The sequence below is a fragment of the Etheostoma cragini genome, chromosome 17 (assembly GCF_013103735.1).
Source record: "Etheostoma cragini isolate CJK2018 chromosome 17, CSU_Ecrag_1.0, whole genome shotgun sequence".
NCBI classification, from domain to species: Eukaryota; Metazoa; Chordata; class Actinopteri; order Perciformes; family Percidae; genus Etheostoma; species Etheostoma cragini.
Genome location: NC_048423.1, coordinates 21,369,173 through 21,390,247, shown reverse-complemented (window position 1 = coordinate 21,390,247; position 21,075 = coordinate 21,369,173). Strand labels below are relative to the sequence as shown.

The 21,075-nt window shown below is 38.4% G+C and overlaps 1 protein-coding gene and 1 long non-coding RNA gene across 3 annotated transcripts in view; both read right to left on the bottom strand.

Annotated features, from left to right (window-relative positions):
• The window catches only part of LOC117960977, a 20,764-nt gene extending 8,112 nt beyond the window's left edge, over positions 1-12,652 (bottom strand). Inside the window, exons 1-2 of the long non-coding RNA XR_004660279.1 lie at positions 12,640-12,652; positions 1,297-1,302 (exon numbers count right to left, since the gene is read on the bottom strand). This is a non-coding gene — a long non-coding RNA (uncharacterized LOC117960977). The remainder of the gene's footprint in view (positions 1-1,296; positions 1,303-12,639) is intronic.
• The window catches only part of slc24a3 (solute carrier family 24 member 3), a 128,088-nt gene extending 108,426 nt beyond the window's left edge, over positions 1-19,662 (bottom strand). For both annotated transcript variants that reach the window (XM_034899258.1, XM_034899257.1), the window contains exon 1: positions 19,304-19,662. In XM_034899258.1, coding sequence (XP_034755149.1) covers positions 19,304-19,484 — 181 coding nt within the window. In that variant the 5' untranslated portion in view covers positions 19,485-19,662. The remainder of the gene's footprint in view (positions 1-19,303) is intronic.
• Between the last annotated feature and the right edge of the window lie 1,413 nt (positions 19,663-21,075).

The following is a 21,075-nucleotide window of genomic DNA, read 5'->3' as shown; positions in this document are numbered from 1 at the left end:
GGTGGGAACTAAGTGTTAATGTATCTGTGTGAATTGTCTTGTAAAAGAAAATTTCAATAAACATACTGTTAAAAAAAACAAAAAAAAAAAACATTACATCTTTCACATTTGACATTTCCGACCATAGACCTGTTCTATACAGTCTCTCTCTCTTCCTCCCTCTCTCAAGGATGGATGGGTACAGGGACAGGTAGCATGTTGGAGACAACCGTAGGACAGAGAATACTACAGACGTGCTTTCATCAGTGGCCTGATGGCCGGTTAGTAAACATGCAGGAAGACCAAAAGTGGGAGGAAGCATGGGTTAATATGTGTTTTGATGCTGTTTGAATCGATTGACTTCAAAACGTTTGCCACTTTACGCAAACCAAAGTTCAAAACACCAGTTCATGTGTGTCTTCTTTAGTCTGTTGGCTATTTAGGTTTTTCTCCTGGCACTTGTCACTTAGACATTTTGCACTTGCTGCATCTTGTGTAGACTGTTTACATATTTGTGCTCATCATATGTACACTTTATGTACTGTAATTGTTGAATACATTTCTCAACTTTTATGATGTTTTTGTTGAGTTATTATTACACTATTACTACTATATATTAATACCTTTTCTGACCTTTTTGAATGTTAGCCATTACAATACCCCCCCCCCCCCCATATTACAAAAAAGACTAAAACTAACACTAAAACTAAGAAAAACTAAACTAAAACTAAGCTTTTCAAAAAGTCAAAATGAAATACATAAACAAATTATAAAAAAGGCAAAGCTATAATAACCTTTCATACCACAGAGCCTAACAGAGGCATCTATTTTCACAATTTTTGGGGATTTGAAGGGAGAAGGCATTTGCCAGAATCAAGCGGGGTTATCTGTTTGTCGTATTAGAAAGAATCAGCTTTGGTTCAAATTTTTTCTCTTGCATCCGCCTGTTATATACTTCCCCAAAACCATCAGTGATAACTAACACATTAGCTTCCCAACTTTTCCTTCTGTCAAGGGTTACCAGACAGGGCTGTCCCCTCAGACCACTTCTGTTTGCATTTGCTTTAGAGCTAAGTTGAGAACATCACGTCATACATGGGCTTTACAGGATGGGAGTATAGCATAACATTTCTCTATATGCAGACGACTTACTGGTCTACATATCAGAGCCAGTGTCATGTGCATTGTTGTTATACTTTGAGAAGCTTAATACCCAGATAATATAAGGCCCTAACAGCTTTGACCAGTATGCACAGTTGGGTTGTCTGATACCTGATGTAAGCTTTACATAAAGTGGTAATTGCTCCCTCTCTCAACCTCTTTCTCCTTTTTTATTTTATTTTTATGTTATTTTGTAATGGCAGTATGTGTTTGGTGTGGGATTGATTTTTAGATAAGAAAAAATAAATCAAGACACTTTACATAAATTAAAGGATCTGGATTTTTTATCTTTCTTGAATAAAAACATGGTTTAATTTAAGAAGCTTTAGTGTACTCTGGTCCATTATTCAGTCAGAGAAAAGGACAATTTGATTCCCTGCAATCTAACCCAGAGACAGCGTGTGACAATAACCCAAAGCCATCTATCAAAACCTGGACTGGCTGTCACAAAAGCCGCTCCTATAATGAAGTGCTACATGGCCATCAGATTAACAACCGAGAACAAGCAGAGTGAGAAAAGAAAGAAGGAATAAAGAAGGGAAAGAGAGAAAAATCCATATATTGTAGGCCCTGATGAACATCAGCAGGCCAACTGCACCTCATGTTCTTATTGTTTCATTCATCACACACACTCATACATACTGTATACTTCCTTTGTGTCGTGTAGCTATTGTGCTGCGTTTCACAGCAGTAGATCACACACAAGTGGCTGCATTTTCCTGTTAAGTGAGCCAGTGACACTATAAAAAGGCTGTGTGTGGGTGTGTGTGTGTGTGTGTGTGTGTGTATGTGTGTGTGTGTGTGTGTGTGTGTGTGTGTGGATAACCTTGATGCGCATCCATTATTTTGTGCACTTGCTTGTGCCTGTACGCACGTTCTTGTACAAAGTTCACACAGATGCAGTATTTCTTCAATCAAATTAGAGATGTTAATAATTAATCGTTTCACTGTTTAACCTTTGAAACAACAATTAACCAATCAGTTAAAAGCAATGCAAAAATCAAAAGGTAATTATTTTTTTCAACTCCATTGCCTGTCTGACGGTTAACAGGTCATTGATCGGTTAAAAAGGGTCTGCTGTCAGTCAGAAAAAAACTCTAAATAAGCATCCCTAAATTAGTTACATTAAATTTGATTTAAGTTAAGGTTTTATACGGTTAGTTAGAAAAATATAAGCTGCACGGGTCAATACTTTTACAATGGATCAAGCGACAATGTGTAATGTGAAAGGTGTTGCTTGTAATGACAAACGCAGACAAACCCATTTGATAGACCCACTGCACACTACCTGCTTAGCACCAAACAGCTGACAGACAAAGTTAGTATTAGGACTTTAAAGGAGAGTGACTATTGGACTCTCAGAAACACGACTCGAAGTGACTATGTGTTGCTCTGTGCCTGCTAGATGTGTACATAAGGAAGGATTATGCCAACATACTTCAACAATACAAGGTTTCCATTTTGTTTACAGCTTGGTCTGCTGTCTCCAAGTGGGCAGAAATCAATGTTTAGATTTAAGATTAGCTGGAAAATACAAATCACCGCAAGCAAACTCTTTACAATGTTGGTACAAATTGATGTGTTTAAAAAGATTCGCAAAACTGTTAAGTGTATTGAATACTAGGATTGAATGTTTGGTAAGATTTGTAATCTTTATTATTTTTCTCTTCAATTAGATAACAGCTTGTTTTTAACGTTCAACATTTTCATATTTTGGCTTCTTTTGTTCAAGAAAACTGGACTAAAAGTTTACAGCCACGCTTACTCTGTGAACGGTGCTTTGAGCTACAGGTTAATATCAGCATGTTAATATTCTCACAATAACAATAGTGGTAACAATTAGCAGATAATGTTTACAATCTGTGCTGTCTCTGTCTGGCAAAGTTAAAATATTCAAATAATCTCAGTTGAGGCTGATGTTCTATAATAACTAAAATGTCAGTGTAGATTAAAATGCTGGACTTTGACACCCCTAAAAATAAATCCATCCAAGATTTATCCACGTCGTGTCCATAATTCATACATTTTTCAGTCATTGCTACCGCTAGCTTACATGCTAGCCGCCATCTTGCGTTCCCCTGATGATTTGCAAGAGAGTTTGTTTATGTTTTGCCAGCCAATGCAATGCAGGTCTGTCACACATTATGCCTTATATGGGCATCCGAGGGCAAACAAACATCATATGTGTGAGAGATAGATCACTCAAAGTCAGACTGGTCTAATGTGATCAAAGATTGTCTATTACTGTTCTACAGAAAAGAATGCATCACTGTTTTCAGATGTGGTGTACATTTGGGAATTTTTTTAAGAAATGTAAATAGTTTTTCCTTTATATGAGTTATATTGTTCATTATGGTTATTTTTTTTTTGTATTGGATGACTCCAAATATATAGGATATCTGTTTTAGACAACACAATATCAATAAATATGGCCTTACTATTTTGTTTTTGGCATAAGTGAATGTCATGAGGGCAAAAGCGTCTGGATTTTTTTTTTTTTTATGTAGAAATTTGTCAACTGTATAAGTTATAATGTTTATTTCTTTAGAGTATGACTCCCAAGACATATGAGAAGTGTTTTAGACAGCAGATGGGCTTAGCTTGTACTGCTGGGTGTGTCATATCAATAGATATCTGTGAGATTCATGTTCCTTTCTTATATTTATTTATTTGTCTTTAAGGTTCTACAACCTTTTTTTTACATTCAAGGGACCTCATTGCAGAACACATATTCTAATAGCCTCACATGATGGGCCCGGAGTGGCGTTTCCATTTTTTGGCCACTGTGTTCATCTTGCTACAAAGACAAGGGCCTTTCCTGGGGCTCACTCACTTTACCGTTTGTTGTTAAATTAACTCATGGGGAAGGCCACGATGTCTTGAAAAGTGCAGCTGTAGGCTACCGGTAAACTAGACAATGTCGTCTTTGAAATGCTCATTACCCCAGACATCTAAGCCTTTATTTGTATTTGTCAAGTTCCTGCAGTGACAAATGGGTAAGTTATTCAAAAAAAAGCAGGAGTACTAAAAGACAAGCATCGTAACAGCACTAGCATTGTAAATTGATATGCAAGGTTGTATATGCAAAAAGAAAATATCTAAACCAAAAAAAGAAAATCATTTTGAGCTGCATTTAGTGTGCTTGGGCAAACACAGTAGGTTACCATATCTAACACGGAAACAATGACGCAGATATGGGACGGTGAGGAGAAGCAGCAAATAAATAAATCAACAAATGGGCAAGCTGTGCTTGAGCAAATTCTGTGAACAGGCTTTTGAAGACTGTGTGCTGATGATACAGGAGAGAGTGAGCAAGGGTGGAAAAGGGGAAAAGAAGAAACCTGAAGCTGCTGCATGGCAGGGGCACTACAGAAGGGCACAAGTGTACAAAGGTACATTAAATTATAGCGGAGTGCCACCAAAATGGAGGGAGAGGGGGACGAGATTATGGCATAGTGAGCGGTGGATGCAGGGGATGATGAGAGAGTACGACAGAGGTGGCAGAAATGGATGGATAGAAAAAGGAGAGAGAGGTTGTTTGCGTCTGTGTCAGACTCGGGGAGTGTTGCTCTGTTCACATAGGCTGACCCAGATGCAGCTGAATTAGACACAGCACTGTTTGTGTGTGTGTGTGTGTGTGTGTGTGTGCATGCGTGTGTGTTGATGCCAGCCTAGGTATGAAAACTAAAGAGCTAGAGGTAGAGACAGACAAAAAGTGACAGAGTGTTCCAAGCAGAATGTCTCTGTTTATGAGGATCACGAGCCCAAAAAGCTTGCACAATCTAAAAAATTAAAGGTGCTTTACATAGCACTTCTAATTCATCATAGGGCTGCTCGATTATAGAGAAAAAAATCATAAACACAATTATTTCAGTCAATATCAAAATCACGATTATTTAGCACAATTACTAATTGACTTTTAGAACGATATTGCATTTATTGAACTTGAAAAAGTTTAACAAATCCACAGTAAAAACACAAACTTCCCATGATACTCTTGACCTTGAACTCTTTATTTAACCCTTAAAATAAATGATATAAAAAAGATTTTTTAATAGTATTGAATAATCATTTTAAATTTTAAAATGTGTGTGACCCCACGCAATCAGGTCATCCAGGGTAAAAGCAGCCGAAACGGGTTTCCTGAGGAGGGGGGCTGGCGTCTCCCTTAGAGATAAGGTGAGAAGCTCAGTCATCCATGGGGAGCTTGGAGTAGAGCTGCTGCCTCTTTGCATTGAAATGAGCCAGTTGAGGTGGTTCGGGCATCTGGTAAGGATGCCTCCTGGGGTCCTCCTTAGGGAGGTGTTCCAGGCACGTCCAGCTGGGAGGATGCCTCGGGGAAAACCCAGGACTAGGTAGAGGGAATATATCTCCAACCTGGCCTGGGAACGCCTGGGGATCCCCCAGTCGGAGCTGGGTAATGTGGCTCGGGAAAGAGAAGTTTGGGGTTCCCTGCTGGAGCTGCTGCCCCCGCAACCCGATACCAGATAAGTGGATGAAGATGGAGGGATTACGCAATCATTTGCATAAAGCTTAGTGGTTGTGTCAGCAAGGTAGATAGAAATAGAAATCTTTAGCCAAATAATCACAAATTTAATACTGGAATTTATTTTACCTTATAATTATTACTTAGCCTATCTTTGAAGTAAAAAAGAAATTACTAATACATAATAATACAAAAGGTAGGGCTGCACTATTATTGCTAAAATGATTATCACAATTATTTTGATCAATATTGAGATCACAATTAACTATCATGTATTGTCACGTAGGCTATTTAAAACTGCTTTCACATCCATTTTATTCTACATTCCTCTACGTTGAAGTTGTATGTTGTATGGCACGGCTTTACAGTAAAACTGGGTCATGTAACGCATTTAAAAAACAAAAAACGGAGCATTCAATGAACGGAATGATGCATTTAAAATATCTTGCAATCACGCTTGATTGTGGGAAGCCCAAATCGTGATTGAAATTGGATTAATTGTGCAGCCCTAACAAAGGGAGGGGGAAAAAATCAATAAAAGAATTCTCAAAGAAGGCTGTCTTGCCAGGGCAAGGCCAGCTCAACTGCGTCTTTCTCCTGTTGCATCCCGCTGTCTCTCCTACCTACACCGGCCCCCAGACCCTGTCCCTTCTCCACTTTCACGTAAAGGGGGTCTGAAAAAAATCGCTAAATCTAACGACAAAGTTGCTAAGTTGGCAACACGGTTTTGATGGAGACAGACGCTGTGTGCACGGAGGGGAGGGGCTGTGTATGTGTAGAGTGACAGAGAGACAGAGGAAAGCAGGGAGAGGAAATACAGCTGAACAAATGCATTTATGGTGGCGTAAAAAAAAAAAAATATAATAATAACAAAACACAATGTGTGGCGGCCGGTGCTGATTGTGTGGTGCACCGCCCCAAATTAGTCTTTTGATGAAAATTTCAGTCACTGTTCATAATTAGCCATCTTATCTGGCACACAATATGTGACAAAATATTCCATGCATGTACCTCCACAGCTCTGTTGGCATTCTATCAAGTTTAACTAGCTCATTAATTAATCTGTCAATCATACATTAAAAGGTACCGCCAGGGTGGAGCAGCAGTCAATTTGTGGTAAATGTCAGAATCTACCCATTGGCAGTGGGAACAAAAGATGGAGAAGAGTAAAGAAGCTCTTAAGAGTCTGCCTACACAACTAATATGTAGAAAATTGTAAATTAAAGATTGTGTTTTTCCAATGTAGTTGCTTTAGATGTGTGATGGCTTCCTGGCAATTCATTTTTGCTTTGGCTTTGCTGAAGAATGTCTTTTATTTTGGTTTTTTTCCTATAAAATCTTCTTACATATCCATTTTTATCATTCTATGCTCCTTTTGAAACTACTTGACTTGATTTGGGGAACTACAGGGGGTTGAATTTTTTTATTGCAGGTGCTAGTGAATTATGAATAGTGAACCACAATAACAAATACTAGTACAGAAAAATGGGATCCCGGGCTAATGGACTACATACACAAGACACACAAGTGCAATGCATGTTAGGGCAGGGTATCGCCAATGATTTTCCAAATTGATTTGATTCTGATTTACATCAGGGGATTCCGTACCATTGCAATGTTTAGGTGCAGCACCTCAGCCGTTTTTCTCAGCATCTTGGCAGAATGAATGTGAAATGTGGCAAGACAAAGAAAAGCAAGTTTTTAACAAGTTTAGTCTTTAAGCTTTTCGACTGGTATTATCTGCTCTAGCTTTTCCAAAGTTTTAGACACAGATATGATGAAAAACATTAACACCTCTAAACCCCACCGCCAAATACGCACACCTAAGTCTTCGATAAACCCAGGGATACCATGAAAACATGGTCCAGATTTGGTTAGATTTCCACATGGGGGAACGGCAGGCTCCTGAGGGCTGTTGGGGCAGTTCATGTCAGCGATCTCTGAAGCAAAAGTTGTACTACAAGTTATCAAAGCGGGTGAAAAAGTGCAGGTCGAAGTGATTGTTGGGGGATGCGTGTAACAGGCCTTTAGCTGGGCCTTTAGGGACTGTTCATGGTGTTACACAGGCAGAGAGAGTATTTACATGAGACAGACTCTATGAATGTTTTTTTTCTCTAGGTATGTGGGTTCATGCACAGGCCTTTTCTCACTGTAATGTTTTTTCCTGAAAGAATGTATTTTTGGTCATTTAATTTAGAAGAATTCTATACATCATTTTTAGTGCACTGCGTCCTCCTTCCTTCCTTCTTTATAGGGTTTTACCTAGTATCATTTATGCAAGAGAGACCCTGAGGAATATTATATATATATAATGTCCCTCTACCATGGGGCGGCTGTGGCTCAGTGGTAGAGCGGTTGCCTGCCAATTGACACTGAACCCCGAGTTGCCCTCGATGCTATGCGTGTGTGAGTGTTTATCTGATGAGCAGGTGGCACCTTGTACGTCAGCCTCGGCCACAGTGTTTGAATGTGTGTGAATGGTTCCTGTATGATGTAAAAGCGCTTTGAGTGGTTGTTAAGACTAGAAAAGCGCTATATTATATTATATTATTACAGTACATTTACCATTGCAGTGAACTTATGCCGATGTCATTTCAGGTGCTGAAAGACGATCTGGAAGTTTGATTGTTGTACACTATACAACACAACACAGAGTCAGACACTAATAATTAACCTTAAATTTTGGTTTCTTCTATTTGATGTTGATTTAAGAAAAGTCTGCTCACTGCTAATACTATTGCCTAAAACCCCAGCTGCCAACAATGCCACAAGAGTTATTAATTATTAGTTTGGACCTTTTTAGAAAAGACCTTGCATAGTTTATATACAGTATAATTATATATAATATTAAGAGTAGAGAGAGAAACAGACATTGACATGCACACCATTCTTCCACTATTATTCTGAATATGACAACATTCATTCAACAGGTTATGTCAACAGCATATTCTGTTTAAATATTCAGAATAATTCCTTTTTCCGAATTTAGCATGTTCCAATTAAGACATGTTGGAAATACTGCTATTATTCGAGTTTTAAAGGCACTTGTTGGTCACATTTACAGCACATTCTGAATATGTGGTCAGTCTGCACACAAACCAACCAGCCAACAGTTTGCAGGGCTGCGGTAGAGATGCATGCTTTTTATGGTTTTTGGATATGGACACACATCGCAACACCAACCTTTTCAGCAAGGTGGTTGGAGGAATGAAAGAAAGACGCAGGGTTTGCACAGGTCCGCCACCAGGGGAAACTTTGAAAAATACTATTTTGCCTGGCCAAATGTAAAAAGGAATATTCACTTTCATAAGCAATGTTCACAGCTTAGTGGGAATATTGTCTTTTTAGACTAAGGGGCAAAAAACGGAATAATGTGTACATGTCAACGTAGTGAGTGAGAGTGACATGTCTCAATCTTCCCTCCTCTTTCTCCACTTTCTCCCTGACTTATTACTACCTTTACTTCCATCCTCATTTCCTCCACCTCAGCATGGACAGGCTCCCCGCTTCGTCTTTTCTCTCCGCCTGCCTGCCTCCCGTGACTCTGTCTCACCCTCTTCATCTCACTTTCTCCCTCACTACATCCCTCCGTTCACTCTACTCCATCAGCATCTTCCTCCTCCACCTCCCTCCATCACTGCCACTGCTGTCCCCGCTTGCTCCCACTTTTCCTCTTCACATCACCCCCACCCCCGCCCTCGTTTTCCTCTTCTCTTGTCTTTTTTCCTTTTTGTCTGATTCAGCTCAGAGTCCCGAGGCTTCGTCTGTGCAAAGTGCTCCTTCTGTGCTTCTCCACTCTGCCCCCCCTTCCCTGCTAGCGTGCGAAGAGGAGGAGAGGAGGGAACGCACCGCCGAGATATTTATATTATGTAATGAGATCATCTGGATACTAATGCTGTTGTACACCAGATATACTGAGCGGCCATTAGTGGCTTCTCTATAGCATAAGCATTTGTCTGGCTGGTACACCCATATTTTAGGTATGTCATAATGAATGATGGAGGGACTTTGGCTTGAGTAGGCTCAATGATATTAAAACCTCCAGATGATAGCAGCAGCAACATGTGTTTGCTCATGGAGTAGGGGTAATCCTCCCTATTATGCTTTTGTCCTGGGTGTGGCTTTTACCTTGTGTTTTATAAGAGGTGAGAGACATGGATTGATGGCTGGATCATCAATCCACGTCTTACATCTGGATGAATAGATGGATGGATGGATGGATGGATGGATGGATGGATGGATGGATGGATGGATGGAGCGATTTGTGAAAAAGCAGAGGGGGGATTTTTTTGGAAAAGAACATTGCAATGCTCAACAATTTTGAATGGCAACACTTCTACAAAGGATACAAATGAAAATGGCAACTGAGGGCAACTGAGGGCAACTATTTTCAACATGAGAAGAGGTCCTGGTCTCCCATGTGGTAGTCCCTGTGAAAATTGCAGTCAATTAGCTCCAATTAGCTCCAATTATTCTAATTCTTGTACCTTGCTGTCCCCTCTCTGTAGGAATCTTACAATGGAGATACTACAGTTTTGACAATGTTGACAATGTTCTAAGCTAGGTCTGCATGAATAATCCAATCTAATCAGCAATCGCAACGTCACTGTGTGGATTACATAACTGCAAAAAATTTGCAATTTAAGTAGAGATGCACCAATTACAATTTTTAGGCCGATTCCAATTTCCAACTTTCATTGAGTTTGACCAGCCGATACGATTATAACCGATTCCTATTTCATTTTATCGAACCAAGTCACAGCACAAACATCTATTTTATTTTCTTGAATAGAAAATTTGATATTTTGCATAGAACATTTTTTAAATAGATAATCAATCACTATGTAATAGAAGTATATAAATTACCCCTGGTGTGGGAACTTTACACACATATAAAGTGCAATGTTATGGAAGAACCATTTATTTATTTTCACATCCATAATCCAACTAAAAACATGTGATATATTTAGCAAACTGAAATTCTGGCCTATGTATGAAAACAGGGAAAACAGGTAATGGTAATAAAATAATACATAAATAACAAATACAAATAAGATAAATATAGCCTCACAGTATAATGATATTTCTCAAAACACACACACACACACACACGTCTGCTTGAACATCAACAGTAATGCACCTGAAAACAGCTTTTAGTTTATTTGTCATTGTGCCTAAATAGGAATACTACCTTTGCTGTCAACAGGCTTATCTGCTAACGTTAGCAACTGACTCGGAACAATCCAGCAAAAAGACAGAACCCTAGGTTACAGAACCCTCGCGTTACCTGAAACAGGTGATTTAACGTCACCGCTCATTTTGCAGACAATTTAGCAACAAAACTAAATGCTGAGGGAACATTCCTAGCTACGTTTTTCATGTTGCACCCCCACTAACCTGGAAAGCGTTTTAAACAGTTTTTTTCTCTAACAGCGGCCAGTGAGGCGTTAGATTCAGAGGGACCGCAGTGTTTGCTAACGTTAGCTTTTTGTCTTATCTCGAATCTGATAAACTGTAAATTTAATTTAGAGAATTTTTTTCTAACACAGCCGCTACTCTAAAGTCAAACCCCGTTTACCGGTCGCTCTCTCTCCTTGTTCGACCACTCACTGACTGACTTCACACAATGAACACACCTGCAATTCTCACTTACACTACCACACTTGCGCTATAACAAAAGATATAACCAGTCTCAAAACTCAATTTACCATAGACACAAAACAGAGAAATACAGAAAATTTAAGAAAAACTACAAACGATCCCAGCACAAGTATAGCACTTACGGAATGATCAACAATCATATGCAATGCTTTTTGGAGAGTTTTCTTAAAGATGGAGAAAGAATGCAACAATTTCAAGTTTTCCTCAAGCTTGTTCCAAATCTGCGGTCCCCTACAAACTACACTCAGGTAATGGTTACTTTAACCGTCATTTTTTGCCAGCGATTAGGGGTTTGTGTCATAAGTGTGCAGGAGACGACTGATTAGAACAAGCTCGCAAAATTGGTAGTTTAACCTATGAATGACCTGGAATAGCATGCATGCAGTACGAAAGACATTATATGTAATTAGAGATGGCAAAAGTACTCACTTTCCGTACTTAAGTAGAAGTACAGATACTTGTGTTAAAAAATACTCCGGTAAAAGTGGAAGTACTGATTAAACTTCTTTACTCAAGTAAAAGTAACAAAGTACAGGCTTGGAAATTTACTTAAAGTATAAAAGTAAAAGTAGCCTTGCAAATGTTTTATGCAAAGCTACCTGGAGCACTCAAATGTTACTAGAGAGACGCTGAGAAACTTCAGTGGACATGGAGGACATGTCTTTATATGGCAAAGGCTCCATTTTAAATGGATGTCTGCCAATAGGCCTAAAACATAACATATATGATTAGAATGACAGAAACTGGGACTCTAGGTTAATAAGATTCTGACTTATTAGCAAGATATGAATTCAGTTGTGATTCTGTGAGAAGTCACAGATCAAGTTTTTATTTTTAATCTTTCCCCCTAACATAAAAATGAATCTACATTTATGTGTGTGCTCAAATATGTCTTCTGGAAATAAAATAAATGATTAAAATATGAATGATTAAACAAACATTAATGAAGAAGTTCCCCAGCACACTGGCCAGGAGTCCTTCTTGATACTGTCTCAAACATCTCTCTCAGATAAGGTTGAGAATGATGGGAATGTCTTGCTGTTTTCTTCGTTTTCAACTATGTTGCCCTCCATACTACTATGTGCTAACGTTAGCGCCCTCCATACCATGGGCTAAAGTTAGTGCCATCAAGTAGCACTGATTTGCTGTGAATTAAGTGCAACCTAGCTAACAGGTGAAGACCACACCAAAACCACTAGCTAACTTACTTTAAATGTGAAGCACTACAGACCAATAACAGGCTTAAGTGAACTGACAACATGAGTTATACGACTTACAGTTCTCAAAGACTCTCACACACAATCTCAGCTGGTTATCCTCCGGACAGCTTGTCCCCTTTTCCTTTCTCTCACTTTTTTCTCCGTTTGGCGCACGCACCCGCTCGCGGTGTGAGGCGCGTGTTGGCGCTATTTCCGGACATAACAACCTATTGTACAAAACTAAAGTAACGAGCCAATTTTGTAAAATGTAAGGAGTAGAAAGTACCGATATTTGGGTTAAAATGTAAGGAGTAGAAGTAAAAAGTCGCCACAAAAATAAATAGTAAAGTAAAATAAAAATATCAGAAAAATCTACTTGAGTACAGTAACGAAGTATTTGTACTTCGTTACTTCCCATCTCTGTATGTAAGCCTAAAAAAACCAAGGCAACAAAACAGAGGATGGGTGGGGGTATTGGGTTCAGACTACGTTAATGCCTGTATGATTTATTTCCGTAAAATCTAGTCTTTTCAAGTGGCTGGGAAAAGCGTTACACCATATGACATAACAATAGTTTAATTGGGGCTCAAACTAAGTTTTATATACAGTGAGAAGTGTTGCCTGTGGGAGTAAATGACTTAATTAAAAAAATAGGCAAACATATTTAGATAGCTTTTTTGTTAGGTGATCAATATGGCATTTGAAATTGAAACATTCATCGATATATACGCTGAGGAATTTAGTGACGTTTACTCTTTCAATAATTTGTTCATTTATTTTAAGACAAACATGCTTGATTTACATTTGATTTTTGTTGGAATGAAACACAATGTAATTTGTGTTATGGTGTAAGAGATGTTAAGAGTTTATTATACTAAAACAAAATTTCTTATTTCTTGCAGTCCAACAGGACTCTTATGTGACATAAATAAGTAAGTGGCAACAGCAAATAAAACGAAGTGTAAAACCATGGTGGAATTGTCAAAGTCATAGGAAGAGGAGAGGGGGACTCCAAATTTAATGGTATTGCTTTGAAAATTGTGCATGTAAGTGTGTGCCCTCTGATTCCATAATGATGTAATTTATTCAATAAGATGACAAAGTCAACAGTATCAAATGCCTTGGATGAATCTTAAAAAAACACAAATATGAAATTTGTCAATCAATAGCATCATTGATCTTTTCAATCAGATCTAGTACAGCCATGCATGTAGTAAGTTTTTTCTAAAACCATCTTTCCTACAACTCTCTCTAAGATCATAGAGATTGAAGGCAAGACTGATTTAGGACAATAACTGCTCATATCCTTTTCATCCCCAGATTTAAAAACAGGTATAATTCTTGCAATGTATGTAATTTCGACCCAATTCCAGAGAGATTGATACAATAAGTAAGTTGCTCCGTGATATCAATTGCTTTAAGAATTTTACTACAGATTCATACTCACCAGCAGTGTACAGTTCGCAAGTTTGCAAGTTTGTCATGAGTTTATAGACTACATTGCTGGCTTCTTAAAAAAGGACCTCACATAGTTTGCCGGCAAGTAATGGTTAAAAGAGATGCCCTGAGGTTGGTTTATTTTGTTAGAGAGTTTTTTCCCAATGGAGACAGAGTAATTTTTAAAGTTATTTGCTAGATCAATGTCATAAGTGAAATTTCTTACTTAAATATAAATGTACACACAGAATGACACAAATATGAATGTACACACAGTATTTTGGAGCACGGTGCTGTTATGGCTTTTGTTAAGGACTTCCTTTAGCACTTTCCAAGACTTCTTGGAATTGTGATACTTGTAGGTGCATGTGGTATGTATGGTGGTTACTTTTAATTTTCCTCATTGTGTAAGTTAATTCCTGTAATTAATGTTAATGTCAGAAGTGTAGAGAGGTTTCAGATGACATGCAGGGTTGTTCAAAAAATATATTGAATCTTGATCACGAGTTGTTATATTATAGGGCTGTTGGAACGATTACCAAAAGAAAAAAAATCAATACTCTGTCCACGTTCTATTAAAATATCTGTTAAAATACGAATATAAATGATCTATTGATGTTTTAATTTAATGGTGTAAAACTATTGTGTGACTTCTTACCTTTTTAACGGTATATGGTGTTAACTTGTTACTTTAGCTTTTACTAAAGTACGCTATTACCGGTAAATCTGCCGTGCGCTACCCTTGGCCATAACCGGACACCGCTACAGACAGTTAGTTAAAGAAAGTCCCATCAATGCTGTCAAAACAACCGGATCTTACTTCTGTCCTTTCCGATAAAATACCATGCTTCAACAACTCTGAATTATGCAATAGGAGCTCCTTAATGTCCAGTTCAGTCAAAATAGGAGGAAATTCCATTGCCCAAGCGATCTTACGTCTTTTCCTCTTTCATATACTACTGAGACATCTAAATGTCCAAGTACATATAGGACATTTCGTTCGTAGATTGTTAGATGGGTATACATCTAACAATATATTAATTCTGTTTACATTTTGGTGATGATCGGAAATGTAAAGTAGTACGAAAAGACCAGAAAGTCCGTCAGGCTGAAAGTGTCCGGATATGGCTGATAGCAGCTATTGGTGTCCGAACGTGGACACAGTGACGCTAATCAAATGCAGAAATTACTATTTGAATGTGACTCTCTTTTATAAATATATTGGCTAAAGTAAGCTAATCTAACTCTTCTTGGGTTCGCCTAGCTGCATGTGTCACTAATGTCACGTCTTAGGACCAATAACTTACGTTTAACGTTACGTACCGAGTAACGTTAGTACCACATTACGGAACTAACGTTACATACCGAGTAATGTTAGTGAAGGGGGAGTGATAGGGTGGAAATCGGAAGGATGGGAAATATTATATATCATTAATCTCATTTTAAGGTTAATAATTGTATTTAGAGGTTATATTATGGTTTTATTTTCAAAAAACACCATTCTTTTGTTCGACTGTACATTGCTTCAGCTCCTCTTTTCACCCTGTATATGAGGCATCACACTTTTATACCATCTTTGTTGGGAGTCGCACATGCGCAGTAGCTAGGTAAGGACTACTAACCAGTCAGAAGCAGATTATGAGGGCGAGCTAGGTAAGAAATATAACGTCTGTTAAATTTCGACGCACGTTTGTCAGGGAAGTAAAGGCTGGACTACAATAGAGCTGTTTGGAGAAGTTTGTGGACAGTGTTTTCTGTTGGAGATGGAAAGTGCCTTTGGGGTGGAATTTGGGCTTTTTAATTTTGTAAACTTATACCAATAATGATAATTTCCTGCTCTTCAAATTACACATTAGAAAGTGAGACATCTGGCTGCACTTCATAACACCTCTGTAATCACTTTACCTTTTCATCTTCTCTGTGGCCCCCAAAAATAGAAGCTTCAGCAGCACACTATCAGAAAAACGTCAGGGAGTCGGTCAGGTTCCAATTAAGTGGACAATAAGCACTAAATGTAAATGTAGACAATCGTACTGCTAGCCTATCCTCTGGTCGAGTTCATTTTAACATAACAACACAAACATCTAGAAGTAATCAACAATGGCATAAAGGTCTTCAAAAGTCTGAAGCTTGTGTACATTCTTTTTAAACTATTTTAATGTTACAACTGACACCACATTAGGGTTGGGATTGACAGGGTACCTAACTATAAGATACAGTATATGATTAGAGCTGGGTGATATGAAAAAAAATCAAATATCAGGATATTTTTTACCAAATACATCAATGTCAATATTGCGGTATTGATTCAATGACTAAGTGGGGGAAGGCAAATAATAAAACCGCGAGAACATTCTGGTAGGTTCAGAAAATGACATAACTTCAACTTAATCCAGGAAAAGACAATAATGTTTCATATCACAATATTATGATATCCAAACTTTTAGACTAGAATTAGATTATTTAGTCTCATATATCGATGTATGTATAATATTGATATTTTGAGCTACCCTAATACAGATAATATAATTATACAGAAATCCTTTGATAATTAATATATTGCTTGACAATCCTATTATGATACTATGAACACAAAAGGCCCATGAAAAAAGGTTAAGTGCAGGTATTCTCTCTTTATACACTGCACGCCCAAACGGCACAATTCTGCAGCATAAGTTTTTCCGTCTGTAAATTACAATGACTGAACTATAGAGCAACTATGGTTTCAGAATTTAGCCTGAAACATGGCTGGGGCATATGTTATTTTCCACAAACTGCTGCCCACCAGGACGTCTGGGAAGTTTAGAAAATAACATCACTTTACTGTAATGCAGCCTTTAAAACGTGAAAAAAGAGCACCTGTGTCATATCACGATGTTACGATATCCAAAAACTAAGATGATATCTAGTCTCATATCACAATTAGGGATGTAACGATTACCGGTGTAACGGGAAACCACGGTTGAAATGTTGATGGTAACAATTACCACTTTCATTTCAAATGTCCTTATCATCAAAGTGGATTACCACAGTGTGGAAACCTTGTGTTTAATCCTTCCCAGCTTCATTCGAGGCTCCTGAAGTTGCCCCGCAGGCGCACTGCGCTCAGACAGGAGAATGGACATAATGTAGCAGGGGACTTTTTTCTTTTTTTTGTTGAAGTGATGTGTGGAGCCCAGAAGCTGAGTTAAAACTATTCTGTAGCTTGCTTAACTGTCATGGGTTTTATTACCTTGTTATCTTCAATAAGTGTTCTGCTACATGTGGAAGTTTAGTCCGTAATACGACATGACATTTATTTGGAGAAAGAGAGAGAGAGAGAGAGAGAGAGAGAGAGAGATCGCCTTGATAATATTGCTGTTGCTGTGTTTCTTACTGCATAGCTGATAGATTTGCAGATTGTTTAATATAACTTTTGCAGCCACGTTGATATTCAGGTTGTGTTCGGGCAATTTGCTAGCAAGGTGCAATCGCCAATAAACAGACTAGCGCTGTGGAGCCACGTGCTTAGCTATTAAAGGTGCATTACACTGTTTGCTCCGTTATGGATATGTGTGCTGTAATAGGTGTGGCTTATTCTCAGTTTGTGTTACTGAGCAATATGTTCTATCTGTGTTAATTGTTACAGAGAAATGAATGTACTTCTTAGTATTGTTTCTTGTTATATGCTGGTTGTGGGTAAATAATGTTCATAGTGAGTCAGATGCTTAATAATGTGCATTATTATTTGCTTATATATCAGAATCACATCCATCTTCACATGTAACAAATACATGATACTATTTCAAATACAACTTTATAGTTAAAGGTCCCAGGGCATGACAATTTCCCTTTATGAGTTTTTTTTAACATTAATATGAGTTCCCCCAGCCTACCTATTGACCTCCTGTGGCTAGAAATGGTGATAGGTGTAAACATTTCCCTTTATACGGTCATAAGGGGCAAGGTTACATCCCCTTTCTCTGCTTTGCCCACCCAGAGAATTTGACCGACACATGAGAGTGACATCATGGATTTCAAACAAGCAAAGTGGCAGTTGGTTAAGGCCATAACCCCGGCCTCCACCTTGCCCCCGGCCTCCACCTTGCCCACCCCCCTCCTCAAAAGCAACAGACTCAGAAATGGCACATACTAAGGAAAGCTCATTGCGGGACTGGCTCTACTGGCTGTAATTCTGCACCAAGGCTGAATTTCCGGAAAGAGACTTTAGATACAATATTAGGGGACCACTAAGGTCTATATAAAAGAGACTTCAGATACAGTATTAGGGGACCACTAAGGTCTATATAAAAAAAACTTCAGAAACCGTATTAGGTGACCACTAAGGTCTAGATAAAAGAGACTTCAGATACAGTATTAGGGAAACACTAAGGTCTATATAATAGAGACTTCAGATATGGTCTTAGGGGACCACTAAGGTCTATATAAAAGCATCCAAAGAGCACCTTGTCTCGACCTTTAACCTAATGTTTGAGTTGTAAATAAATCTTCTGAATCTCTGAAATCTCTGGTTCAAGTTCTTACCAGAACCATTTTTAATAGCCTGTCAGCAATTTCTAAACATATTGAACACACTTTTAAAAATACAGTGATAATACCAAAAACCATGATAATTTGTGTCACTGTAACCATGAGGTTAAATGTCATACCGTTACATCTCTAATCACAATATCAATATATTATTGACATATTGCCCAGCCCTATTTACGACTCACAGCACATCAGTTGCCCTCTGCCTACTGTGCAGGATATGGTAGAAAAAGTAGAAATCTTTTAAGTAATTCAAGAAACAGAGAGCAGCAGAGTCACAGCCATTTCCAACGGATTATTGGTTACAGATGTTGAGCTACAAGAAGGCATGTTGTTGTTTTGTTCTTTACACTGAGTGGTTGTAAATGTGTGCAGTGGCACAAAGAGAAGTACAGCAAAAATGTCTGTAAATCTACTGTTTGTCTTACATCTTAGAAAGCCTATCCACTCATGACTTTACAGGTTTAGAACTGTACTACATATTATTGGCACTCAATCGTATTTGTTTACATGTAGGCTACATCTACTTTTTAAGTGTCTGTGGTGTTCTTTAGTCAATATTGGTCACAGTGTAGGCTACTTACATTTTACATTCCATGTTTTACTACATAATTTCACGTTAGTTATATGGCCAATTGTTATTGATTTAGGGATGTAAAATGTAACAAAAGAACAATTACAAAATGTGTCAACATACCAATGACAGTGTTTCTCTAACCCCCGTTTGCCTCCAAACTGCCTGTTGTTCCTGCTTGCCACAAACTTCAAATGTACGCTGTGTTCTAAACAAAATAAATGTTGGCTAAATGCATGTTGGTTGACAATAAAAGACGTATAAATTGCCCCTCACCTGCTTTCTGCGCCACGGACTTGAGCCCTACGACGAGCCCCAGCAGTACACCCGCTAAGCACATCTGGATAGCCAACAACTCCTTTCGGTTTCTCCGCCTGCCTTTGCTCCTCCGTCGGTTCAGCATCACTCCTGCTCCGACGGCCGACTCCGGCATCCCTTCAACCACCACGCGGGCCATGGCGCTCTTCTGTCGGCGAGCGTTCCGGCGGAACCACCGGTGGTGGTGCAAAGGTACGAGAAACTGAGGCGAGGAGGACGAGACCGAAATATGTGCTGTCTGGGCACTGAAGTTACTCGATGAGAGAAGACATGAATCGCTTGCCTGTCGATGGATTTGTCAAGTAACCCAGAGGATAAAAACTGAAACGTCCGGGCTCATATTTCAAAATAAAACCCTTAATGTTTGTGATATTGTAGCTAAGCAAAACGGTGGATTTTACAATCATTATTCATTTCGAAGGTATTTTTGTCCAAGATACTCAACAGTCTATAGCCTACATAGTAAAACAATATAGTATAACGTATAATGGAATGGCTGGATTGTTTTTGGAATGGAAGACTGCATTTGATATCGTCGACATCATGACAGGTAACGTTAACTAGGTAGTTTACCTTGAAGGGCAGCTGGATTCTCGCAGGAAAACGCATAAAGCCCATCCGCAAAAACAAAACAAAAAACACGTTATACATTACTAGATAATTATGAAGACCAAAATGAATAAGTGTTCATGATTATTACTATTTTGCAATTACTTTATTAGTATGTGATTCTAATACAGTTGACATTGTTTTGACCCCTAAAGAATTATTCTATAAGATGAGTAGCCTAATAAAGGAGAAAATAACAACATCAACTGCAAGTGGAACCTCAATTGTGTAAAGCATGAAGATATTTTTAGGTAGAATCAGAATAATTTAAAGAACATAATTAATATATGGCAACCGTGTAAAGTCCTTAAATAAAAACAATATAGCCTACAATTGTATATTAGGCAGGTAGCCTACGTTTCTAACTCAAACAGGTTGTATTAGCTATACGCTTTTATTTTGAAACTCCAATTTCCTGTTACTAGCTAACTAAAGATTTGACACAGCTTAAAAGTGGTTGGCCTCCCCACAGTTGTTCTCCATTTTCGTGTTTGGAGCCAGAGGGCGGGATCCTGGCTAAACTATCCGGTACAGGAGTGTGGCATGTCATGGTTACGCTGCTTCAGAGCTGAGATGAGAGAGAGAGAGAGAGAGAGAAAGAGAGAGAGAGAGAGAGCATGTGTCAGTGAAGTAGACCTACACTGAATTGCTTAAATTATGTTTTACTGTATGTTATGGTATGATATACCTACTCAGTTCTTGCTGTAGCGCAACAGGTGGATGTTTATTGACCATAGGCAGTGTTTGACATTCAAGCCTGGGGGGCAAAAAAAAAACTAGCAGTTGAGATGCCTCTCCAAACACAGAAACGAAGGGCAATCACACCATAAAACATTTAGACACGTTAAGAAAACTGATCCATATTTTGACGTAATCTAATGACATGAAAAAAAATTATCCACAGCAATCAGTAGATCCACATAAAGGGTTGCGGTGTATCCAGTAAGGCCTATGCACGTCACATTCACCAGCCAGCTCCAAACAGGTGAACTCTCCACTTTGCCGTCCAAATCTACACAAAACGCACAATCAATTTGTTAGCTGACAGCAAATAAAATACATATATTATATTATTATAATATAAGAAAAATACTTACAGTATACATACAAAATATATATAT